The following is a 27,745-nucleotide window of genomic DNA, read 5'->3' on the forward strand; positions in this document are numbered from 1 at the left end:
ATAGACCACCATGCTAAAATGCCCAAATTTACTGCAGAAATAAACACTATTACAGCCTGGTACAAAAAACAGTTTCGGTCTCTATAGCTGCTTTCAACATTCATGACACCTGTACGGGGGGTTCATTTCTTTGTAACTCACCTGTTTACATTTTATTAAGGCTCAAAGTTATGTATATTTAAGGGCAGGGCCACCTGAGTGGCAGGCCATCTTTGAGCCGTTGCTACAGTCTGTGAGTTGGATTCACCCTTCACTCCTCCACAGTACCAACCTCTCATCCAAATATGGTCAACTCTGGTTTTAGGAAATCAAGATGGCGACGGCTGAAATGCCTACCTTGGGGCTTAAAAATTGCAGTCCATAAAGCAATAGGTGACATCATGAAAGCTACTTCCATTATTTATACAGTCTGTGGTTTTAACGTAGTGTTGCATAATTTACTTACATCATTGCGCAGTGACGTCACCCATGTAACTTATTTACATCATATTATGTAACAAACATACTTTTTTTAATACAAAACATGGTCTTTTTTCTGAACCGTACTAGGTAATTTTGTTGCTTAAACCTAACTACTCATGACATTAACCACATGTTACAATGTGTTGCAGCTGTGCATTACCTAGAGACGCTAAAGGGTGCCCTGTGCGTTGCACCGAGGGGTGTGACAAAGCATTGGTATTTGATGACCTGAGAATGAGACCGGGTTGGCCTTCCCCACCTCTGTCAATGCACAGCCTCTTTTCCAAGCTGTTCAGTAGATGCAGAAGATAAGACACGACTAACAGGCACCTGTCACAGAGTTATACTGCTCAGCAAAGGGGAAACCAGAGGTGACATAGCCTTCAGACCACAGAGATGTTTACCAGTCACAGAAAAGAAAAAGTAGTAACTCTAGGGTATGTATGGACCTTCTGGAAATTCTATGACTACCCAATCTGATCCTACCGTACATACATACATACATGCATGTATGTATAACATAATCCGTTCTCAGGAGCAAGATTTTCATTGTAATCCTATGACATTGCTCTCATAATAGTATGACTTTCTTCTGTAACTGCAACTTCTTATTGGAATATTAGATGTGGTATGTAGAAAGGAGCTGAGACAGAAAGAAATCCTAACATAGATCTGATAGGATTGTTAATTAACACAAGAAGAAGACAGAAGAGGTTTTATTCCCTGACCAACCTGTGGATCCATCAGCCTGTTTGCTATGGTCTGCTCCTGCAATGTGGAGATGATCTCCTGATTCACCAGCAGAGGGAGCCAGCTGTACACAAAAAATCATAAAGACAAACGCATCACTAAATCTCTAGACTGGCTGAGGTCCACTGCAGACAACATCCAAAATGTCAGATTTGATCATCTTGTATTTTAATGTTCATTCATTTATTCAACCAAGTGAAACACAATGACAGTGTGCAGAACTTGTGGAGAAATCGGAGTAGACCTAACCTTGCCAGTGTCAGCATTGTGGCGATTTTGAATCCCATTCTGTTTGTGGCCGCTCTCTGAGCTCTGGCCGCTACCGGCACTGCGGCTGCTGCCCACACTGCCTGCACTCCCAACACTGTTTCTGTCACCTGAGAGAAAACAGACAGAGAGAGAGAGAGAGAGAGAGAGAGAGAGAGAGAGAGAGAGAGAGAGAGAGAGAGATCACAGTGTGGAATCAGATCTGCATAGAATTTGATAATTAGGAAATGAGGAGAGACAGCAAGGTTGTAGGGGGTCATTTGCAAGTTAAGGTATGTGGTCTGAGTGCACTGCAAATAAGTTTTTTAACAAGTCATTAGAAAGTCCTATTCAACCTTAAAGGGTTAGTCCACCATTTTAGGAAATACCCTTATTTGATTTCTTTTCAAAAGTTAAATAAGAAGATCAACACCACTCCCATGTCTGTGGGCAGGTATGGACCAATAACTGTATATAAAGATGGAAGGCATGACAGCTCCCCAAAAGTGAAGCCAAAACATCTTGATTGTGCCCTGGTGGCTGACTGCACCACAGCACATAAATCCCACACCCTTTATGTTAGCGGATGGGATATGGGCCAAATTCACAACTTAAAGTACACTCAAAGTAGTTTTTATCACGCTGATAAGGTAAGTTTGGTTTTATTAGTTATTTGATGCTATAAAAAGGAGGCGTGGCATTGCCGCTGACAGTTGTGTGTGTCAATGGGTGTGTAGCAGCTAGCGGCGCTGCTCATTATTGGGTCAAATGGGTGTATGGGCAGGAACCCAAAACCACAGCTTCACTTCCCCAGCACCACTGCACAGACCCTGGTTCCAAATGGCGTCACCATTGCAAGGTGGCAGTGGCGGTATGTGGGATATTCGGCTTCACTTTTGTACGGTGGGATAAAGTGGAGCTGGTTATCCAACTTTAGATACAGTCATTGGTATTAGGCTAGAGCTGGGAGGCAATTAGCTTAGCTGAGCATTAAGACTGGAAGCAGGAGGAAACAGCTAGCCTGGCTGGGTCCAAAGTTAGAAAATAGGCCTCTTGAAAGTCTAATTGTCTTGTCTTTAACCCATACAATAAAAGAAATGTAAAAACAACAATGTGTTATTCTAAGGGGGAGTTACATGGTGTAGTGAACGACAATTTATCCATACCAGCAAGAAAGTGACAGCATGAAATTCCCATAGAATGTAAAAAATAATGGATGTAGCTACTGTGACGTCACCCATTGGTCTGTGGACTATATTTGGGTGAGAGGGTGGCGCTGTGGAGGTGGTGGATCTGACTGAGAAGCCAAGACAATATGGGTGGACAGTCTATTATTAAAGCAGCCCCGTACTTCAATATGTGTCACTTTAAGCCTTAATAAAGTACTTCAATGTTGGCTTCATCTTCCAGCTCTGGGGGTTGCCGCTTGGAAATTTCCCATAAAACCACAAACTGTCATTTCTATTTCTGTTATTGTATGAATTAAACAATCAAGATACAAACGTGTTGATTAGTAAGCTTCTATGTTAAGCTAGGCTAATCATATCCCAGCTGTAGCTTTGACTTATCAATCAACTTATCTAACGCTCTAACCTAAAGCCATTTAGCATATTTACAAAAATATCATATCCTAGTGTTGCCAATTTCAGAAAAGATCTGGAATTATAGATAACATTATCTCTTTGGTTTTGAAAAAACAAACTATAATTTCCATAACTCAACACTACATGAAATGACTTGTTAAGATAATTGTTTTTCATAGTTTTGCTGTGCTGGTTTTCAGGGTGGAGCCAGCTGCACCAACAAGCTGCAAACGTGGCCTGTTAGAAGTAACACAGGAGTTCGAGGAAAGGCCTTAAAGGAGTGCTGCTCACTTACCTTTATGTACTGCTGCGACAGAACTCAGTGGTTATGATTACAGGATTATTGGGCTGTGGGTTGGAGGGGGTGACAGAGGGGAGGCGTGGGATTTGCAGGGTGGCATGGTTAAGGTCAACACATAGGGGATATGAAGGGATACAGACAGGAATAAGCTTCCTTAAAGAGGCCCAGTTTATCAGAGTGGCTGGGATGGGATCTGACCTACAGGTTCACACAGGGTAGGTTGTGGGTGGCAGGGGGTTTGGGACCACACACCCTTACCAGTGGGAGAGCTCCTGAGGACCCAAATGTCCTGAGTGGGGCTAGCAGGACTAGCTGGGGTTGAGAGCTGACTGTCAGGTGGAGCACCTAACAAACACATACACACTTTAGACACACACTCACTGTAGCTGGGACTGGACCTACTGTATTGAGCTGACACTGAGCACCAGAGGTCTGATCAAAAGGAGACTGGGATCGGGGTGCTGTTTGGGAAGGAAATCTGAAACCTGGGTACACAAACGGAATATAAGACAATGGGCCCCTGGGCACAGTCATGTAAAGGGCCCTCTAGACTGATGCAAAGGAAACAAGGGTTGTGGGCTGGGGGGCCCGGTTTTTATCTCCCCAGGGGATGTATATTAGCCATTCTCATAGTGGTGTACTTCCACCACACACCGACACCAAGCCAGCACTGGACAAGTTGTATGGAGGTACAGGATGGAGACCTCATGGCCAGAGGCGCCTTTAAATGTGGCCGGAGATTTATGCCATTGTGAGTGAAGTCCTGCCAAGATATCACCAGCACATCAGCTGTCCCACCCGTGGAGGTAACTTGCTCGACCATATGTACACTCCTTTCTGGGAGGGACATGAAAAAGCTTGTGGTCGTATTGTGTCTTTGGTCATATTGCGTCTCTTTGTGGTGTATTACCTCTCTGTGGTCTTAGTGTGTCTCTGTTTGTTTTGTATCTCTTTGTGGTGATATTATGTCTGTTTGTGGTCTCATAGCATCTCTTTGTGCTCGTATTGCGTTCTTTTGTAGTTGTATTGAGTGTCTTTGTGGTTCTATTGCATCTCTTGGTTGCCAAATTGTTTCTCTTTGTGGCCATGTGGTCGTATTGTGTCTCTGTGTTCGTTTTGCATCTATGGTTTATGTTATGTCTCTTTGCAGTTGTATTGAGTCTCTTTGTGGTCACACTGCATCTCTTTGTGGTTGTGTGATGTCTGTTTATGATTGCATTACATCTCTTTTTAGCTGTTTTGCACCTTGTGTGTTTGATTGACTTTCTCACTAGAAATAATGACAGTCACTTCAAACAGAGGAGGGCCCCTAACCTTTTGGGCCACTGGGCCTGTGCCCAGTAGGTCTTTTCAATAATCCATCCTCACCTGGGAGGACATGAATGTGTCACAGGTGGTGAACCGAAACCAAACAGATGGGAGGAAGTTGGTCAGTGTGTGTGTGTGTGCGTGTGTGTGTGTGTGTGTGTGTGTGTGTGTGTGTACCTGTGGGATCATAGCCAAGGGTGTATGAGTCATCAGTCTGAGGGGTGGGGCCATGGCTTGAGGAAGGAGCTCTGGATGCAAAGTGTTGACGTTGGCAAGGCATTGAGGCTTGGCGGGAGAGAGTGCCCCCTAGGGTCAGGGAGACAGGTTCGGGTTGAGGTTGGCATGGATGAGTGAGGGTAAGAAGTTCATGTACATGCATGTGTGTTTGTCAGTTTGGCCTGCATGCACAGGTACAGGCTGAGGGACGGCAACAAAAACCACCATTTTAAAGTCTGTTGAGCACATTATGAACTTTGTCATGTATTCTTGTTCATTGAATATTTGGAGGAACAACTAAAAAAGGGCAGAGTCACTGTAAATCCCCTCTGGTGTTACATAAGAGGCTGTTGAAAGAGAGTGTAAGATCACCAGCGACGCTCAGAGGGCTTACTTTTCCTTTGTGTGTTGTTGGTCCATGGTTGCTGACACCATTGACATTATCACAGAGCTCAGGCACGCACACACATACAGACACGTGCACACACACACACACACACTACTGAGTTTGCCTCATAAGCAAAGAGCCTGTCAACGACTTAAAGTCAAACTCTCTTTCTCTTGTCTGTTCTCCCTCAAGCATGAGCACACACACACACACACACACACACACACACAATATCCCAACGCAGACTGTGAGGGCTTTAGCACTGAGCTGACACTTTGCAATCTGGCCATAATAATCCTATTAATGTGTGTCTGTGTGTGAGTATCTACGTTTGTGTGTATGTGTGTGTTTCCTGACTTGTCGAGGACCTTGAAATGAAGTGTTTTAGTTTGTGAATGTGTGTGTGCATCTATGTCTGGAGCTGTTATTGGACCCCTCACTGTGCTTGTCCCGCTGTTTGAATGTCAATGGCTTTACAGCTGCAAAACAAGCAGAGGGATCATATTCCTTTCATTCACAGGGATTAAATCAGATGATTTACAAGCACGCTGAACCCTCCAGTGATCATGCATGAAAACATGATAGATCCTGCCTGTGTACAAGTGTCGAGATATATTCTTGGCCCAGATATATCCATTGCCTTGGGTCAAGTTAGCCCATTTAACACTACTCTGTCAGCTCAAGCCCACAGTGTGCAAGGTCCTATGTGTACTAGGGAGAAGTTATTATAGTATAACTCAGTAAGTATTTATTCCTGCTGTGCTCTCAGTGGTCTTCCATTAAAAGATAACTTTGGTATTTTTTTGTGTGTGTACAAGTAACTAACGAAAATGACAGTTTTTTTAAATTGGTCCAATTTTGAGCTAGAGGGCTGCAGGCTGCAATGTAACCACTCCGCATTTGTGCATCATCAATATACATCCACTAAAAGTGTTTGTTTTTTCCACTGACAGGCTCAGATTGTTATTATAAATGTCTGACAATATCATGAAAATGATCCCTACAGAGATAGAGCTTGTTTTTTTTTTTTTTTTTTAAAAAAAAAGTAAGATCCTTTTGGTTTAACCAGAAACAACCCTGAAATCGCTATCACCAAACCCACTGAAAATAAACAGTAATTTAGCGTGTATAGCACCAGCATATTTTCACATCCAACTGGATAAAATTATTTTATTATTATTTTGACCGAACTAGAGTTAGTGACTGATGGAACAGTGGAAATATGAATCAAGGTGCCTTTGATAGTTTTATTTGTTTCTGTCAACTTTGAATGAAGTGTGTTTTACAATGAAAAAATAAAGTTTATTTAAACATAGTCTGGTGGCTCAGGCGTAAGCGTTTTTAGGGCCATTTCTGGTGAAACAAATAGGATCTCACATTTTAACAAAAAGGTAGGGTCTTTCCATACTATTATCAGACACTTAGAGTTACAGTTAAGCCTGTCAGTGACAAAAACAAGCACTCTTAGTGAATGCCAATTAGTGCACAACAGCCCATTCACATTACATTGCAGCCTGTTCACAGGGGTCTTGCTCAACACTGGACCACTTTCAAAAATTGTTCCCGTTACTCACACACAAGAACATCAGAAAATAGAGTCCAGGTTGGAAAATACTGAAGTTAACCTTTTAAGAAATAAGTAACACTTATTGCTTTTTTTAATTGGATGTTTTCAAAATCAAATGCATAAAAACATAATAATATATGACTTCTTCACTCATATAGTATAAAGTCATGTGCATGGTTGTACAAAACTTTTCAGAGGGCACCAGGGCAAAAATTTGCTATCAGGCCTCTATGGACACCCCACTCTTGAACTAACCCTAGGCCTTTGGAGCCTACTTGCCCTTGGAGCCCAAGGAGGGTACGGTTAAAAAGAAATAGGCATTAATGTACAAGCAGTAACTAGTCGAGGTCTGAAGAATTTTCCTAGCTGGCATCGGACGTCAATAGCTTCAGAAAGACACTGGACTCGCACAGCGTACTTAAGTTAAATTATGGTTGGAATGAAAATCGAGTTGATGCCATTTAAAAAGTCTAACAATGGTAGAATTTCTCATTGTGTTGATGTTAACATGATGACATTTTGCAAATGTTGGGTTTTGTTCTCCATACTGTGTGACTAAATGTCATTATTTTACATCAAGATGACGTTGGCATGAGACGTTTGGAAGACATTGAATTTTGGTTAAGCAACAACACTAGTTAAAATCAATAAAATATCAACGTCATCTGTCGTCAGTTTCTACAACATTGATGTTGAAATCATACGCTATCCTGACATTGAATTTTGGTCATCTGACATCACAACCTAAATTCAACCAAATATCAACGTCTCAATGTTGGTAACCAGCTGGGTTAACTACTTCATATACCTTAAAAAAAACTCAACTCAAAGTCCCCTATGAGCTATTTTCCTGAGCTTTCAATAGCATCTATTTTTTTTTTTTATCGTTCTTTGTGGTCAAGAATGAACTTTCATACCAAACTCTACAAACAGTTTGGTGGTTAAGAGTCATAACGGTATGAAAAAATCTTAATCTGCAAAGTAACTACAGACTATAAATGTTAAATAAATTTAGCGCCGTAAAATGTGCGATGATTCCTTCGAAAAAGTAGAGGTGCGTAGAGCAGCAGAAAATGCAAATACTCCATTAAAGTTCCTCAAATTTATACTTCACTACAGTACTTGAGTAAATGTACTTCGTAAATTTTCACTAAGGAGTGTGTCAGAGTTTATGCAGATGTTGGTTGCGAGCTGTTTGTTTGTCTACCTGCTCGTCTGCTGAGGACCTCCACCACTGAAGGCGGGAAGAAGCCCACCCTGTCTGTCCCCCGCTGCGTGTCGTGGATGTGACCTTTCCAGCGGCCGTCTGAGTGCTGCTCCAGGACCTGACACCAACAAATTATGGCACGCTTCAGCTGAAATGTTTTTGGCACTGCAAACAGCATTAGCCTTGCAACAGTTCACAATCACATTAGACGAGACTATGGAACAAAAACAATCACGAAGAAATTATTCAATGATAAGAAGACTGAGAGCTTTGTTTAAAGCAAGAACAAAAAAAAAAACAAAAAAAAGGTGGCTGTATAGTGTGAAACTTTGAGGCGTTGGTTTCCAATCATTTTTTTCTTATCAACTATACATCAACTGTGTGCATGTCACATTTGTGACTCCTCCAGGCATGCTTTTAAAACCATAATGAGAGAGCCAATGAGCTGGAAGTACACAGTGAATTCATTGTGAGTGTTAACAAAACGCCTGGAGAGGACAAAAACAAACACCTCTGCCTCCTGACAGGAAACCTCACAACAACATGCAAGTTCATACACGAGTCTGGGATGTCATAATGACTCGTGTATCAAAATACAAAGCAGTGAGCACATAAACACGCAAATGTGCATAGACATGAATTAGTGCAAACACTGTGTGTGGGGAGGGGGAATGAGCAAACAAGTTGCTAATGAGAGAGTGACAGCAGCAAGTTTGTGCCTGTTTCTCTGCTGTGGTCTCTCGCTCAGGGTACACTAAATTACCCTGCAACATCCCACACAAATCCTAACAACAAGACTTCACTAAAGTCTTCATCATATAATCCTTACCCTGCCACTTAATAGACAGAGTGAAGTAGATGCCAGCAGCTAAACATAACTTTCAGCTGAATGTTTTTTTACAGTAATATAGTGCACCTGTATATTAACAATGAAACAGTAATTCCTGCATGGTTACAAACATTAACAAAACACAGCAAGCCTTCACTTGGCAAAGGTGCAGCAATGAGAAGATGTAATGTTAAATGAGATTTCTTAAGCTGAAACATTAAAGATAAACCAAACCAGCAACATTTTTGAAGTGTTTCTGGAGGGTTTTTGACACCCGTCAATCATGCATCTCTTATCTCAGAACTGATAAGCTTTTACTTTTTTATAAATGTATTAATCCACACCAGCTCCCAAAAATGTGTGTGTGTGAGAGAGACACCAATCAAAAAGCAACAACCCCATGATTTTACACTCCGTGGGCTACCTGGAGTGTAAAATCATGATGTTTAAACAATGCAGACTCAAAAAAAACAACAACAACAAAAAAACATGCATGCATTACTTCCCCCACATAAGCACCAGAGTAAAAAAAATTTCAACCAGTTTGATATTAAGTCAAGCACCAGACGGTTCCGGTATACGGAATTCAACCACTAGGTGTCGCACTTGACTCAGCAACACTGTCCCAAAAGCAAACGTGCATCCGACTATCACATCACATCATGTATCATCGGAGCTCTCTGTCCACATTGAAACATAAATATCAACTGTGTACCTGAGATCAAATTGGAGAAGTAATCCCTTAAAAGATGGATGAGGGCTTGTTCTCTTCCTACATTTGTACTTTTTAAACAAAAAACATGTTTTATATTGTGATTAGGGATGTCCCGATCCGATATTCGGATCGGTATCGGCTGCCAATATTAGCAAAAAAAGTGCATCGGCATCGGATCGGACTGCATGGAAAAATGCCGATCCGAGAACTCCAATCCAGTTTTTCATGGACTCCGATCCAGGTTTTCCGACCAGCCCAGCGCTCCGCGATTCAAGCAGTCCATTCCAGTGATCCGCTCCAGCTCTTACTATCAATCCACCAGGCCAACATGCAGATGGCAGACACACACACATGGAGGGTAGGAAGAGTAGCAGTCAATTTAGTTAAATGACTATTTGTTTTCTGCTCTGGTTTTTTGAGAGTGATATTTTTATTTGGTTTACACTCTTACTGTTTAAGTAAAGAGCACTGATGGCACAATTAGTGATAGTGGAGCCATGGATGGACTATTGCTTGTTTAAACAGTTGTACAACTGTTGTACACAACTATTGTGTGTGTTTTTTGTCCCCTCTGTTGGTCCCAGGAAACAGCAGCACCAGGCTTGCATTGACACTACTAAAATAACTGAAAAGGAAAGGCTGCATTGTTTGTTAAATGTCAACAATGTCTTGTGGTGTTAATCTATTTTTTATTTATTAGGGGGCCAAAGCACAAGTGTGTGGAGTCCTGCTGCTATTTTAATTTCAATATTAGACATTTTAAAGATTTCTTGTGCTGATTTATTTTCTATTCATTAAGGGCCCAAAGCAGCCAAAGCAAACCAGCTATATTTTTTATTTAATGTTAATGTTCAAGTTTAAAGTTTGTTTATTTAACCCTGTTAACAATAAACGGGTCAGTTTCTCATACCAACTGTTGTGGATCATTCTAACTAACCTGATTAAGTAGTTGTTCTTGTTAGAGTAATATCGCTTGATCAAACCTTTTCTAACATGACTGACAACAAAATAAGTGAATATGTATAATACGCGCTTGGATCGGATCGGTATCGGCCAAAACTCAAGGCTGTTATATCGCTATCGGATCGGAAGTGGAAAAAGCTGGATTGGGACATCCCTAATTGTGATATTTACTGGAATGATGTACAATATAGCCAATAGCAAGTAGGTTGTTACTAGCGATGGTCATTTACCAGAAACTTTCAGCTCCCTGTCGGTCTCCCTCCTATCAGCCGCTACCTAATTTTGTTTTTTGTAGTGACGGTATCGTAAGGATAATTCCTTATTTTAACTTCATGAATCAGCCGTTGCTCATCCACAGAGTGCTGCAGAAATTACATTTGTAGACCAACATGAAAATTTGCGTCGCCTTGGTTCCTTCCTCAAAAACCCAATGGGATTTTTCCATTGCATTTTGGATTATTGCATAAAATAAGCTCTGTGGCGAACAAACATTTGTTATACTTAAGTGTTTTGTTCAGCAAGACAATCTTCACAAATTAACATCACTTTTTTGATTTTCAAAGCCTTAATGCAATCGCCAGAAGTAAAAAGCTAGCGTTAAGTGCTGTGACCGCTGGCACAGGTTAGTGTCGTAGGCCATTTCCCATAATGTGTCACAATAATAACAAATGTCATTTCAGTCGCATTGTGTAAAATCAAACCAATTTAAACTGGTACACTAGACCGGACCAGCAAAACTGGAAATCGGCCCAACTCAGCTCAATTACTTTTACATTTTATTTATTAATTTATTTCTTACATTAAAAGCATAATTGTATTTCAGCGCGTTTATATTTTAGCCTTTATCATTTTTAAAGTACATTTCAATATGAGCACTGAAAAAAAAATAAAATAAATATATATATATATATATGTATATGACAGCAAGACAGCAAGGCACAACAACTCAAGCAAAAACTGAGTGAACCTATGACTTACTGTAGTAGACAGACATTGAAGAAAAACTTTCTTACTCAACAATCAGACAAAAACAAGTACCATAATAAGATCTCCAGCGCGGAGGTTAAGAGCAGTGGGGTCGTGGAGGTTCCAGTAGTCCTTCACCGCTCTGACCTGGAGAGAGCTTGATGCCTCTGCACACAAAGAAAGATAAAAGACATATCATCAGGATGTTTCACTTCATTGATTTCTTTTCTGACCTCTCTCTTTGCCATTTTGCAACCTCTCCCCACTGTTTCCACTGCCTCTGTCTCAACCAAAAAAAAAAAAAAAAATCCACATTTCATAAAATCATCAATGCTCTATGAAAAACAGTTTAAGAGCTACTAACCTCTCAGAAGCTGTTTGATTTCCCTGCTGGCTGTGGAGGTGGTGAACTGGTTGACAATGTCCAAAGCTGTCTGGTTGTACGTGTTGCGCATGTTCACATTGATGCCCGCCTAGAAACACACACACAACACACACACACTGTGGGATTACTGTGGGTGAGGTGCAGTTTCAAAACAAAGCCTCCCTCAAATGCCTCCCTGCTTTATTAAAGAATAACACTGGAATTAGTTTTTGACATTGTCTTTCTGTCTGCACCTTCAATACAAAAATGTCAGAGTCAGCCTTTAAAATCCCATACTACCTGAACTGAAATTATATTGTACGTCTTTGCTTACATCAAGCAGCAGTCGCACCACTTCAGTTTTGCCGTAGAGGGCAGCCTCATGCAGAGACGTCCCTGCTTTAGTGACTCTGTTGATGTCAATACCAGCTTTGAGGAGCAACCTGGGTAATCAAAGCAGAAAACACTCATGTAAGGCCGCAGGCAACACTCAGAAACAGATTCATCCATTCAACTGTTACAGACATCTGCAACATCTCATTAAGCCGTAAACCCCCCACTCATCCACACACCCACACACAAACACAAACACACACACACACACACACAAACACACAAGCTAACAAATATGTCTCTGGTTCTGTCAGAGGCCCAGATGTAGGAATGCTGATGGCGTTGTATCCAGAGAGCAATACAGGAGGAGGAGGTCCTCAGCTCGCTGTGTGAAGGTTCAGTCAGGATTTGGAGGTGTAAACAACACTGAAACACTGCTGTAATATATTAGCTGTATGGTGTTTTCTGATTGTTATCCCACTCCAACACTTCTTTGCCACCAATGTGTCCATTGGACGCTACACTTATGCATCTACTTTGTTACAGCATGTTTCCTTTCAACTTTCAAACAAGTTAGGATTTGACAAATTACAACAGAACTCTAATCATCATGATCAGAAACAGGCTAAACAACTACAACATGAAGCATTAGGACAGTGTGTGTGGGTGTGTGACTTCTGTAAATGACTAAGGTTGCTGAAAGGTGTCTCAAAGGCAGTTTTCATTATGGCGTAAGACTGTATGACAAAGTTCTAAAGCCACTGCTGGGAAACCAAAACTCCGATTGTGAGATAAAGTTGTGTTAGTATGTGGGTGTGATAAAACATAATAAAACAAAGTTGGCAAAAGCATTCTTCATTTGACATGTAAAAGCTGACACATTAAATCAACATTGTGTAAGAATATGTATTTGCGATTTGGTGCGCCTGCATTTTCAAAGTGGTATACAACTGTTGTAAATACAGACCTTCAGTCCAATAAGGTCCAGCTTCAGGCTGTAGCAACTCCAATTCAGCCAGCGCAAACCCCAGTGTCCCGGTCTGATCCCAGACCGCCCCAACTCCCTGCCTAATCAGCAAACTTTCTGTTGCTGATGTTACACCCAGTGCTGCTGCTGGCCTTGGGGTTTGAGCTGGTGGATTTTGAGTTGCTACAGCCGCTAACTGAAGGTCTGTCTTCAGAGCCCAGTCTCCTCCTGGCAAAATAGACTCCTAGCAGCGGGGAGTGAGGTAGAGGGACCAGGGGTATGCACTAGCTAACTAATTCTGGTCTCATTTGAGGTCTGATAAACGGACAGAGAGATTGGGACAAGAGCTGAGAAAATCATTGCCCTGCATGCAGCTCTAAAATGACATAACATTCTACCCATTTTCAATAATAAAGACACAAAATAAAAAATCAATATCTGGCGGTCACTGTTGATTTTGTGGCAGGTCGGCAGAAATAAATCAATGTATGGAAAACACTGGACATCTGCAGGAGTGTACACTCTGCAGATGTCAGATTGTCATTATTTTCCCGTTAGCCGTGAGAGAGGTCACTACAGCTTATGTCAGGACAGTATAAACAAATAGCAACCCTACATTAGCTGGGCCAAATGACCAATCCTAAGTCCCATCCCCAAAAGTTAGTATTGCCAAGTCAGACAAGCTTGACAAAAAGAAACATGGCAGTGTTGGTTCCACTTAGCTGGGTGCTGCGGTGATTATTAGATAGTTTCTCGGCATCAGGCAATATAGCTTCAAGAAGCAGACAGCAAGCAATGAGAAGATACGCTCACAATGTTAACTGTTGTAAACAAGGCTAAAGGACGTAAATTAAGGCCTCCGGTCTCAAAGTAAAAGGAAGAAGTAGAGACAGAATGACAAGACTATCAGTCAACATTGCTCCTGCACTGCCGGGTATGTGTCCCCTTTTCCCCCTCTGGGGATCAGTATAGTACTCAATGTATTTATTACTGACTGCAGATCATGGTGCTGATCTAATGTTAGTCTCTCTTTACTGTAGAAAGTCATGTTAGTTACTTTGGGGTGGCACGTAGCTTACAGAGACAATATAAACAAAGAAATATTAGCCTTGATCTGGCTGACGATAATTCGCGTTGTCTTAAAAATATGTCAGCAACCAACCTACAGTATGTCCTTTTCCAAATCTCTCTAATGATACCACAGAAATGAGAAGGGGGCAAATCTGGCTGACATTGCTGATCTAGCATTAGGCTGATTCCTTTTGATGTAACACCACATTAGCTAGCATATCTGAGAATACAAGAAAAGTCCAAGGTTCTGCTGTGTTCCAAACTTTCTCAACTGTTTTTGGGACACAGAGCAAAAAGGGGCAGGACTTGGGAAGAGCTAATTCCAAAGTATAATTCGTGCACTGCTAACAGTGTGTGAGGTTTGGATTTTTACATCAACAGTTCTTTGTATTTGACATGATGGCGTTACTGAGAATGCCAATTTGGCTTGTTCTCATAGCTACCTGGAGTGTGGATTGTGAATGAAAGAGGCACCATTCTTCCAAGCCAAAACATTTTTAAAGCTTTTATTTTTCAGGTAAAAAAAGCTGCAATATGTAACTTTTGAGTATTAAAAATGACATCTTTATGCTGAAAATATTACCATTTTCATCATGACTGTTAATATTTTTCCTGAGAATAAAGTTGTACTTTAGTATGAAAAAGGTCCTGATACTACAGCTCTCAAAACAAACATCTAATAAGATTATGTTATTCTCTTCTGTTTTAATTTTTTCTTATTGTTATGACTTAACTCTCATATTATACAACTTTAAATGTATTAAAATAATCTTGTAATGTATTATCAAATGTCGCATTTTTTGTTGTAAAACTGCAACTTCTTTTATAAAGAAGGCAGTATGACAAAACTTTGAAAGATGTCTTTCTCTTAACAGTGACCTTGATACTGTGTTAAAAGACTGAATGATTCCCAAGACTGCTACAGAAATATGTTTAAATTAGCAAAATGAAACAGCTACAAAGATGTGAAGTCAGCCTTTGGTTTGAGCTGACTGTGTCTTCAAAAAGCTTAATGGTGGCTTGTGAAATGTGAATGCTGCTGACAAACACTCTTGACTTAGCGGGATCACATTAAGTGGGACACCACAGGGGGGTGGACAGACACATGAATTATCAAGCCATGAAGTATGATGAAAAAAGGAGCCTGAAGCGAACCTGTTGTAGCTTGCACCTTCTTCTTTTACTCAGCAGCAACAGTTTTAATCTTGCTCTGAAACCTTGTGAAGGCTGAAAGTAAGTATGTCACAAGAACTAGACCTCTCCATCTCTGTCTTGCAGATAAGCAGAATGCGGTCTCCTCCAGTTTTGAGGGTGACATTTCATTTTGAATTATCCCAATCCTGTTTATCAAAGTACAATTTATACTTCTGTTATCTTCCCACATAACAAGAGTCTTTACATACATGTTACTAAATCCACAACAAAATCTTCACATCTTCCCCGGGGAAAAAAATCTATGGGCAAATGTTTGCAGCTCCAGTTCCAACCAGACTTCTACAGCTATACAAAAAGTAGGTACTGTAAGACGTCTGCTGTTGCAGTATGGCAGTCTTTGAAGAGACATAAATCCCTTAGCGGGAGATCACAGCCAAATTCTGCTGAGTAAACTCTGAATAAACTTGCGTGCTAATGCAGTGATTTATTTTTTTATTTCTGTTTTTTGTTGAAAGCTTGCCATTTCTTCTCCACATCTACTATTGAACTTCCCAGTTCAGGACTAGGAGAGAGGAGGATGGAGAGGGTATTGCAAAAGAGATCTGATAATCGTTAGCAGCATGTCTGAGAGGCAGGGTGGAGTTACTTGGCTAAGTACATGCATATTTACACAGATACACTGGCATAAAAAACACACTGAACCACTCTTGGGTATCTGGAAAGTGTAATGTTTCTGGGATTAAACATCTCTACAGTACAGAGTGTGTTCTGTTTGAATGTGGAGATTGTTATCAGTTTTTCTTTCTGGAGCTACCTGAGGGGAGATGTAGCACCTGTAGCTGTGAATTAAGGGCTGGCAAAAATATGGTATTCTGTGAAGTATCAGTGTAGTGCAGCACTAATGATAATAGCTAAAGTAGTAATTGTACCAGTAGCAGCACAAGCTGTACTGCTGGGAGGTGGCAGCAATAGTAATGATAGAACTAACTGCCCTAGTATTGGTGATTGTGATAGTCTTGGTAAAAATGGTTGTATTAGTGGAACTAGTGGTTGTAGCTGTGACAGGTGTTGTTATTTTAGTTGCAATAGTACTAGAGTACCTAATCAAATAAATGTTGGCATTGTACTTTTCTGCAAACCACAGATATATTACATGTTTACGTTTCATATGTAGCAAATATGTTGAAACCTTATGTTTCTTTACGGTTCAGTTTCAAATTCCACAACAACCATGTGGTTAGGGTTGTGACAACATCATGTTTTAGCTTCAAATTTTTGTCACAAAAAACACAGCTGAACATGTACTGAATTCCATTAACAAAAACTGCTTTTGTAGCTACAAAAGCAGCTAGAAATGTCCTGAACACTTATTAAAAAATACCCGGTCTGGTTGCTACACAAAGGGCTAATAATGTCCCAAACTCTCATTTTAAAATACCCACTTTTGACACTACAAACACAGCCACACATGTCCACGTGCTCGTTAAATATACTCCCTTCTGTCAATACTAACATGGCTGGAAATTTGCCAAACTCTCAATTACAAATACCCACTTAAGTTGCTACAAACATGACTGAAAATGTTCAGAACTCTAGTTAAAAAAATACCTGCTTCTGTCAGTACAAACGCAGATGGATATGTCCCAAACATGGTTTGAATTGTCCCAAATTCTTGATAGAAATACCTGCTTTTGCTGCTACAAACATTGCTGGAAATGTCCCAAACTCATATACATCATAAAATCATATACATGTAATCTGAACAAGGTCACATTAGAAATGTTAAGATTATGCCTATGAAAAGTACAACATATCTGCTTGCACGGACACATACAATGCCAAGATTTTATTCTGGCAACTGGGTTGCTAGAGGTTGTAGCAATGCTAGTGCTGCAGTTGTAGTAGTAGCACTGACAGCCCTAGCATTTGAGATAATGGTAGCAGTAAACATAGTTGCAGCAGTACTGGTAGTGAAGCAGTAATAGTAGTAGTGGTAGCAGCAGGAACTGTAGAAATAATAGCCATAGCACTGCTCCCAATAATAGCAATACTGTTAACAACTGTTACAGTGTTGGAAGTAGCATTATTAGCAGTAGAGGTTGTATAAGCAGTAATACTAGTACTAGTGGTAGCAGAAGTTATGGTAGTAGCAGTAACCATAGCAGTAATGGTGGAAGTATTCATAGAAGATGTAGGAGCAGATACAACGGAAGCGTTAGTAGTAGCAGTAGAGGTATTTGTAATTCTTGTAGTAGCAGCAGTGGTAGCAGTGGTGGCAGCAGCATTAGTGCTAGCAGAGTTAGTAGCAGAAGCATTAGGAAAGAATGATGAGGGCAGAAATAGACATGTATCAAACATAGCTCCTCACTGTGATCTTACTTGATTATGTCTTTGTGTCCATTCCTGGCTGCCAGGTGGAGGGGAGTGGTGGATGGAGATTCCAGGCTGTCGTGCACCCCCTCCCCTTCTAACAGGGCTGTCACCATGTTACTGCTCAGCAGCAACTGAGCCACCTAAGGAGAAATCAAAGACACCAAAATGAAGATCAAGTGTCACTAGTGAGAACAGAGGAGTGGCAGAATCAGGGCAAGAATTACAGCATTAGCAATACTTAGATATATATGCAAAGCCATGGTAGTTGAGGTTATGTAGTAAAAATATATGGATTAAAATAATATATATGGTGACTTATATATAGGGTCAGGCCAGTACAGAGGCTTATCCACTACTCAGCAGCTGTCTAAAGATACCACAGCCTCCATACACACACAGACACAGACACAGACACAGACACAGACACAGACACACACACACACACACACACACACTCAAGAAGTCTATGTGTCAGAAAAACAGCCTAAAGCCTTGCATTCTTTCACAGCTAAACTGCAAACTCAGACTAGACGAGGGACATTTAACAGGCATAGGAAGTGTGTGTGTCTAATTCTGAATTACAGGCCAGCTATACATCACACAGCTAGGCTTATCCGCCGATGTGACAGAGAAACAGTAAAACACACTGCGATGTGCAATCCCTTTAACGTTACAGTTTGCATGCGCCCTTAAAGAGCCACTGAAGCCTATTTTCCTTTCGCTCAAACAAGCTTAATTTAGCTCGGTCACTTCATCTAAGCCATGGTTCATGTTTGACATAGGCCATCCCATCCAAAAAAGGGCAAAAAGGGCCAAATAGAGTGTTATCACATGCAAATAATTGGATTAGAATGACTACATGAATAAAGCAGTTCACTACATGGAGATTTATTCTCTCAGTCTCACAGTGTAGAGATCGGCTAAAGAGTGGAATTCACCAAATGGCATTTCATGATCCTCCAACAGCACCAGAGGAGTGATCCTTACACAGGTCATTTTAGCTTATTACAGACAAAAGTACAAAAAAACTCCTCTAGAATCTGTGTCCTACTGTTCATTTAGAGCTGATTCCGGTGGAGCAGCATGTGTGCCGGCTGAGCACTGTTAATCAGTACGAATGAATTGTAAATCCTTAATTACAAACCAGTTTGCCATCTCTTTTCCATGGATCTGAGACCCCGCATCTCTGTTCTCAATATCCCTCATCATCAGAACTCTGTTCTGTGCTCCATAAAAGTAGTCAGTGTTATGGATGTGATTTAGATTGTGATGTCCAAGATAAGATAATGTTAAACGGACCATGATGCTACTGTTGCACCAAGCAAAGACACACAGACTTTTAAAAAGGAGCCACTGTTTGAACAGAGGAGACATTGCTATTTAACTGATTTTTTTAATGTTTAACTGGTACCTTCTTCCTGCCCTCAACAGAGAGAAAAGGCAGATATCTGGGTGGTTGGTATGTTTAATGATTCCCCTGGACTTGTTTTTGTAGCGCCTGGTGTAAACATCTAGTGCTATTAGAGCTGGGTTGACCGGTGAAAGAGCAGTGTGCATTAGCGTTAAAGCAAACAAGGGAGAGATTTAGTCACACATGTCTGAGCATAATTCACACTCAGATGAGGAGTTTGTTGTGCACCAAAATTGGTGACTAGCAGACGTATCAGAATGCTAAGTGTAGTTAGCCTCTTTTATTTCTTTATTTTGTTTGTCAGCTTGGTAGCATATCGGTTAACTGGCAGGGGCTCACACAGCGTTAGTGGTTGTGAAACATGCAATAATATATACTACAATGGGGTTTTCCATAGATAGTGGAAGGAGGCTCCAGTTTCCGGTTTATATCCAAAAACTGCATCCTCTACCATGTTTACTTTCATATTAGTGATGTACCTAATCTAGCTTGCCGGCAAATGTTTGAATCTCAGATTTTAGGAAAGTGCACAGACATTTCTAGAGGTGTGTGAAAACACCTCTCTAGTGAAAAGCTTTGCACAGATACAAGTCAGTATAGTCAAGGTCAGACATTTAAACGGACATAAACAGAAGGAAAATCCATTTAAATGAAGGGGAACAAGTGATGTCAACAGTTAACTGTTTTTAGTTAACAGCAGAGAATAATTTTGACCAGTTACACACGTCGGCCTACAAGATAATTTTGTCTCTCTTCAGTTAACTGCACTGCGCACCACACTGGTCTGGTGGGAGCTAGCAAGCAGCGCCATTCATTCCGCAATTAATACTGGAAACGCTGTCAACAGTGCTGTATGTGGTCACCGAGGTGAGTTAGCAGCTCGATTCTGAGCTGCAAACCCTGTTTAACATTGTTAACTATGTTATAACTGTTAACTCTGTCGCACCGTCAGCACAGTTAGTGGTGCTAACATAGTTTACAATGCTAAACTATGGCCCCTTGTATTTCATGTCATTTTGCATTGTTTTTCTAAAATTAACCACTTTGTTATCAATTAATGGGTGTTGGGCTGTTGACCTGGCAAATGGATTGCCCATCGATGATCTGAGGTAACCATGATTAGACGATATGACAATAGGAAAAATCGCCCAACCAAAGCAAATATATAATGCGGCTGATGATACTCAATACTCAAAAACTTATGTTCAATAAAACGCCATTATTCATAGATACTTTGGTTACACACACACATACACAAATATGACACAGTAATATATTCTCATACCTTCAGTCTGCCAAACTCGCAGGCCAGATCTAAAGGAGTCTTCTTTGCCTTGTTCGTCAGGCAGGGATTAGACTGGTGCTGCAGCAACATCTCAGACTGAAAGAGAAAGGGAGAAAAGACAACGTAAGTGATATCTCCTCATGTATTATGCACACGCACTCATATGCCAGTCAACCCGACACATTCTGTGTGTGTGTGTGTTGATGTTTTGTCTTTGAACAGAAGAGAGGAACATATGATAGCTCTACTGCCGCCTCAGTTAAGGATTGTCAGTATCGTGTTTGATGGTGTTGTACTAAAAAGGTCAGGCCTCCATACGGGTTATATGACAGGTTGAGGTGCGTGTGTGCGTCTCCATGATATGTGAATCTCTCCATTAAGACAATCCAGGAGCCAAACCGATGAGTCTGGAGGAAAGGAATGTGTGCGCTCACTGCCTTTAGACTCTTGTGGAAAACCTGTGTCATGGCATTAATGGTGTTACTGGTATTGTTGGTGGACAATATAGGCTGAGACACAAAGGGGGTAGGTTTCAGTGAAATGGGAAGACTGGTATTGCCTTTGAGCTTTGCCTCTGGCAGCTGAGGTGTATGTGTGTACTCACCACCTCGTAGTGTCCATACTGAGCAGAAAGATGTAACGGCGTCTGTCCATCATGGGAAGCGGAGTTGACTGAAGCTCCGGCTCTCAGCAACAATAAGACCGAGTCTGCTTTTCCCTGCCATGCTGCGTAGTGGAGAGGACGCATGCCTAGAGACAGAAACATGAGTGCAGGATGGAGCCCATGAGATGGGAAGGAAAAGGCAGTGAGATGTGCATTAAAGAAACACTACTGAATATACACGTCAAAGTCAATTTACTCGTCATGGGGAGTAATGAGCCTGCGAGAGAGCTGTATAATGTCTTCTGTGGCTCCGGAGAAGCTGTGAATATATCCCTAATGATATCATAGTAATGTCATCAGGGATTTTCAACAGAAAGCCTGTGAGGATTAACCAAGCAGGAAGGGTCTAACAAAAGAAATTATAAAGTTGCGTTGAGGGAAGTGTAGGACCGACAAGTTTTTTGGAGCTATATTAGGGAATATCCTGGCCTGTCAAGCAATAAATTTCACTATTCTTTTGTAAGTCAATACTTAAACACTGGAGTGCCCCATTTAAGCGTAAGACTGGTGTTCTATATTTTTTTTAGCCTCTAAAAATCTCAACAAAAATACCAAAACCAACTATTTTTCTGACTTCACTGATTTGAAAGTGTAGTCCAATATTCACTCTGCCATGTTTTGGGTCATTTAACCAAAACAATGAGCTGAAAGACTCTAAAACAATCTGCAGAGCCGAGGGAAACTGGTGACACCTTCCACATTAACACATTGTCATCCATCATTGAACTGACTGATTAGTGCAGCCTCAGTGGGCTTTAGTCGTATGTGGGTTTGCATTGCAACAGTGTGGTTCATGGGTGTTTATTAATAGTTTTTGGAAGACAATGGGCCTCACTCCCCAAATGCTCTTACGAGGACATTTCTTCTAAAACCCCTTACAGGGTGATGAGCAATGATACACTGGAATACACCATGGTCCCAACATTGATATGCATCAGTGCTTCAGGAAAGCAGTAATGTTATAACATTCGCTGCCTAAATCGCTGCACCCTGACTGACGTACCTTGACTAGTTCTTCTGTCTGTATAACGGTCCAGAGTGTGCTACGGGCGCCAAATGGCGTGAGGCTAGGTGATGCTGTGGTGTGTGTTCCACTTAGCATGCATGAGACCCTGGATTCCAAAACTGACAAGCTGGCAGGAAGTGCCAAGAGGTAAATTCAACCTTCACAACAGTCCTTCACAGATCTATAGCTGACCTCAGAGGCGTCACACACGGTTATGAGCACCACACGCCTGTGGTCTCAGCAGCCGAGCTGCCACTCCTGCACGGATTCTACTATATTTGTTCCGCTCAGAGTCTGAAGATATTTGCTGTAGCACTGCTGTCACTGTGTGGCAGACAAACTTCAAAGCGAATCATATTTATTCATGTGGGTCAAACTTATTTTCAGCTGAGTGTCAGAAAGCTGTTGAGGAAGTTTCAGGCTCAATTTAACCCCAACTGACTTCCTGAACATTTTTTTTCCCTAAAGTGTAGGTTTGTCTGGTGACATTGGTTTGGCTGGTTAAGGTACCGTTGATGTCCTTGATATCCACCGTGGCCTGGGCCTCCAGCAGCAGAGACAGCAGCTCTGTGGTGCCCGTGAGTGCGGCATGGTGCAGTGCTGAGAAGCTGTGGGTGAGAGACAAAAGAGAGGGTAAGAGGGGGTCAAGGGAGAGCAAGAGGGGGGAGAGACAAAGAGATGAGACAGGTTATAAATCATTCTGATGACTTTACAGCAGGTGAGCCCTTTTCAAAACTCTCATCAAAACTTCAGACTGAGATAATGTGTGTGTGTGTGTGTGTGTGTGTATGCTCTCATCAAAACTTCAGACTGAAAAGTGTGAAGGTGAGTGTGTGTGTATGTACAATCCCATTACAAACTGCAGCCTCAGATAAGAATGTGTGTGTTTTATGGTTGTGCATCCCCATACACCCATAAAGACTTGAGACCGAGAAGATGAGAAGACAAGTGTGTGCGTGCGTGTGTGTGTGTGTGTGTGTGTGCGTGCGTGCGTGTGTGTGTGTGCAGTATACATATTTACAGCTATGGTCTAAGATAAGAAGCAATGCATGCTCATACAGTATATGTATGTGTGCTCCCACATCAAAACTGCAGATTGAGATAAGGATCTCCAGTGAGTGTGTGTGTGTGTGTGTGTGTGTGTGTGTGCGTGCACGCGCATGAATTTGTTTTGCTTGAGTTCGTCAAAGCTTTACAGATGAAATGTGTGCGTTTGTCTCTGGATGAAATTAAAGGCATAAATTCTTGGCGACGACTTTTGCGTTTGCTTGAGGCGACGCAGACACAGCGAGTGTCCCAGAGGAGGTGACCCTCCGAGGCGACGAGCGAGCAGAGCCCAAGCTGCAGCACAATAACAGCTACAGTGCAGAGGGCTTTCAGGTGATCTCACACAGCCTCAGGCTGTCATAGTGGAAGCCCTGAGCTCTGGGGCACCAGTGGCAGTAAACAGCCTAGATACATTTGGAAAGAGAACTTATTGTAGCTTTCTCAGCAGATGTCAATAGACACTGTGAAGTTTTCATGGTAAACAAATGCATTTTGTTCACCACTTTTTTTTTTACCAGAGCAAACCAAGGCCTAACAAAGAGGCAGGTTTGATTCAAAGGATCAAAACTTGTCAATGACATGCCTACTGATGCCTACAATCATCTCACTGGAAAAAACAATGTATCATTTCTACAAAAGTACAGTATTTACAAAGTGACAATAACAATAAGCACAAAGCAATATGTTAACAGATCAGTGCTTTCTTCTTACTTTTAAGTTAGTTAGACAGTTAGTTAGACATAAAAGTATGATCATCATAGGGACGAACACTGATGTTATTGTCAATCTATTTTCTCCCACACAGGAGCACTAAATCTTGAATTAAGTTAAAAAATGCTGGTTTATTTAAAGAAAGTTCAAATGTTTGCGAAAAATACAGTATATTATTATAAGATACTTATTCTTCCAGATTACACTCATATCTGCGCGTGAAGTATGAAGCTTGAGCCAGAAGGTGTACAGAGGTGTCTACACTTACATCACGCTTTGATCAGATGTGTGGCCTTAATGGAGACACTGGGATGTAAACAATAGAATTGATTGTAAGCTGAAAGTTTAATGTAAGCAGATTTTAAGATGTCTAAAACACAGCAAAGTTCAGAAAAACACGTGAAAGTTGCTAAAACTTACAGAGAATGACTAAGCAAGAAAGGGGGTGATATTTTGAGAACTAAGGATTACAGGTGGTGAAGATCCGTATGAGCTAGCTCTTTTATTGTGGAATGATGACAATCATCCAACAATTCTGCTTAGTTTTTCCTATCCCAACATTGTGAACTACCTAATATTTACAATAATATATATTTTAATAAAACATACTTTTGAAGCTACATTTTGGGGAAAACTGTACAGTTCTGTGTCACTGCAAAAGACTATGAAACGAGTTCAGAATCTGATATTCAGCGAAGAAAGCAAGAAACCACAGCTTTATATTGTTATGCTTGCATAGTATTACATTAAAAAAATAGTGAAGAGTTGCTGTTATCAATATTTTACCTATCTGACAAGGAATGCACAGAGCAAACTTGAAAGTTTTCAAGATTCCTGCCCTGTAAATTAGCACTGGGCAATATGTTGATTTCAGGATATCATACAAGATATTGACTTGGATTTTTGATATTATAATATCATAAGTGTTGTCTTTGTCTGGTTTTAAAGGCTGCGTTACAATAAAGTGATGTCATTTTTTAGCTGTTCTTTTATTTGCCTTTACCCAGTCAATCATTATATCCACATTACTGATGATTATTCATCAAAAACTCATTGTGTAAATATTCTGCGAAAGCACCTATAGTCAACCCTACAATATCAGTGCAATGTCATTATATCAAGGTATTTGGTCAAAACTATTGTGATATTTAATTTTTCTCGTTATCGACCAACCCCACTGGGAATCCAATTTCAGTTTGGCCAACCACAAATGCCTCCTTTTCTCAGACAAGTTTGTACCTTGTTCCTGATTTGAAAAAATGGAAATAATTCAGTGTCTCCACAATGGCCGACTTCTTTGTTGATTACGTACTATGAAACCAAACTATTGGTCTGGCTTAGCAGAAAGACTGGAAGAAGGGGGGAACAGCTAGCCTGACTCTGAAGTTTAGAACAAGACCTAGCAGCATCTCTTAAGACCCAGATACACCAAACTGACTTTAGAGAACTAGTGGCGACAAAGGCCCCTGCTGAGTTGCCTAGCGTCACCATGTTTTGGCCAAATAGTATCACATGAACACACCGCAAAGACTACAACTAAAGGCCAACTAGCATATATATTCTGCATGTGCATGAGAGGAAATAACTCTCCACACCAGCAGATGGCAGTAGTCTGTAATCGTCATTCAAAAAGGGAAACCGGAAGTCTTGATGCTAGTTAGCCAGTTAGCACATTAACACACACACACAGGAAACATTTCTGCTTAAGAGCTCAATGTCTAAAGAAAAATAATTTTACCTTATGCAACAAGTTTGTTTGGTCTCACTCCCTCTTGACATTAGCTGTTTACTTTCTTCACTCAGAGTGATTTCATTCACCGATGGGTTTTACCGTCACTGTCACTGATACATTATGCTAAAAGAATAAAAGCTAACAAGGGCCGTCGAGGGGCAACAGTGCAGGACAAACCGACAGATGTTCACCAGTGGCCCAAGATTGACTGACAGCCAACCATCTGCTTGGTGTGTCAGGGCCTTAAAGCTCACTAACATGTTGTATCTTATAACTTCAATCCATACAACAAAAGTGTAAAAAAAAATGTGGTTTTAGGTAAACTATTTCATAATGAAACCACAGTCACCATGCTCATGTGCTCAGCTGTCCGTCCAGAAATGGCTCCAGCATGGAACTCTGTTTGTGTATGGATTAAATAAACAAGAAACGGCATATTAATTAATGAGTTTTAGAAACGTTTCAGATTTTATCACTTTGGACAGAGCCAGGCCAGCTTTATTTCCCTATTCCCAGTCTTTATTCTAAGCTAGGCTGACCACATCTGCCGGTTAGTTAATGCACTTTGTGATACTCTGTGAGACTAGACAAGCTAGACATTATGACGTTGAGACGTAAGTCTGTGCTGATATGAAATCTGAAGGATCTCCAGACTCTGAAGTGGCTTATCTTATCAGTGTCATTGTTTAGGCCTTAGCCACACACACACATATACACACAAACATGTACACTGTCTCAGTGTCTCTCTGAGTTGGTGTTGACTCAGTGACAAGCGAATGTTTGCAAACCTTCCCCTCGCCTCTTCATTCTCTCTGCACTGATCTCATATATCACAGGTAACCCCTTCCCACACAAACACACACTCCCTCATGGATGGACATGTTTAATTTCAACACCCCTATTGTGTATCACATCCCACGCACTGCACTGACCCTGCATGCAGTCACATGTAGCAGGCCTAAGTCAACACACACATTGCGTGTACAACAACACATAAACAGACACTGCAGCTTGCAGAGGGGCATTCTTTGTATGTCTGATGGCCTACTTTGATATAAATTGGATGGATGGGAACAAAGACTAAACACCTCAAATGAAGTGTGTTTCTTTCAAACATATCTCAGTCCCGGGAGGGATCAAGTTGAAAATAGCCACAAATATAAAGGAAAAAAGCAAAAGTACTACTACAAAATGTTTGAGAAATAACAACAAGTATGAACTTTCTGAGGAATTTGTGGGTGTGAATTGCTCAATAGCTGACGCTACACTGCAATGCTCGCTTTGAGTGTTGAACAATATTGATGTATGAATGCTGTGGAATATTCTAAGGTTATTTGAAAAGCTGACACTACACTGCAATGCTGGCTTTAATTTGTAAGAAGAAGGTGAATTAGTAGACATAGATGGAAAGCTAAGAATGAGCTTAATTAGTATGAATATTATTGAAAAGTTGAATGATACCAATACTGTTGAATATTTCAAGGCTCTTGAAAAGCTGACGCTACACTGCAATGCTGCCTTAAACATTGGAAGGTGGAAAAGTGTGAATAGGTTTAATTAGTATGAATATAAGTGAAACGATGAATAATATCCATGGAATATAGACAGTTAGCTTTATAGAGATTGAGCTGAGGTGTGTGTGTGTGTGTGTGTGTGTGTGTGTGTGTGTGTGTGCGTGTGTCCAGTTGCACTCATGAGCTCAGGTTGCCATGTAATGTTGACTACTCAGGCAGCTAGTCTTACAGAGATTTAGCTGAAACCAATCTCTCAAACTTCTGGCCCTTTCTTAAAAAAACAATAACTCTGATCTTTATAATCTATATACCCTGAGAGAGAGGACAACCTGAGGAACAAGTAGTGTGAAATTTGGGCCTGTAGCGTCAAAAATGTGAGCATGGTCGCAGGTTAGAAAACTGGTATGATCCCAGAGATTTCTGGTGTCTCTTAACATGGAGTTCAATGTGTCAGTTGGTGGACTTTCTCTGACTTTCAGGCTCACTGTGCCAAATGTGTAAGTCTGATTGCTTCCAAAGTAACACTGATGGAAAGAGGACAAGTTTTACTCCATTTTGACCAAAAATTGTGTATGTAGAGTGAAAATTGCGGCCGTGGCAGCGCATTAAAG

At 41.0% G+C, this 27,745-nt stretch overlaps 1 protein-coding gene across 3 annotated transcripts in view; it reads right to left on the minus strand.

The window, feature by feature from the left end:
- Positions 1–27,745, minus strand: part of caskin2a (CASK interacting protein 2a) — a 78,481-nt gene that overhangs the window by 14,531 nt on the left and 36,205 nt on the right. For 2 of the 3 annotated variants that reach the window (XM_033611978.2, XM_078163131.1), the window contains 12 exons: positions 22,641–22,738; positions 21,065–21,210; positions 20,461–20,556; positions 17,771–17,904; positions 12,200–12,308; positions 11,866–11,974; positions 11,574–11,668; positions 8,029–8,146; positions 4,828–4,956; positions 3,601–3,687; positions 1,462–1,589; positions 1,195–1,276 (listed from right to left, as the gene is read on the minus strand). In XM_033611978.2, coding sequence (XP_033467869.2) covers positions 1,195–1,276; positions 1,462–1,589; positions 3,601–3,687; positions 4,828–4,956; positions 8,029–8,146; positions 11,574–11,668; positions 11,866–11,974; positions 12,200–12,308; positions 17,771–17,904; positions 20,461–20,556; positions 21,065–21,210; positions 22,641–22,738 — 1,331 coding nt within the window. The remainder of the gene's footprint in view (positions 1–1,194; positions 1,277–1,461; positions 1,590–3,600; positions 3,688–4,827; positions 4,957–8,028; positions 8,147–11,573; positions 11,669–11,865; positions 11,975–12,199; positions 12,309–17,770; positions 17,905–20,460; positions 20,557–21,064; positions 21,211–22,640; positions 22,739–27,745) is intronic. The other variant, XM_033611979.2, reaches the window with a different exon arrangement.

This window comes from Epinephelus lanceolatus, chromosome 21 (genome assembly GCF_041903045.1).
Source record: "Epinephelus lanceolatus isolate andai-2023 chromosome 21, ASM4190304v1, whole genome shotgun sequence".
NCBI classification, from domain to species: Eukaryota; Metazoa; Chordata; class Actinopteri; order Perciformes; family Serranidae; genus Epinephelus; species Epinephelus lanceolatus.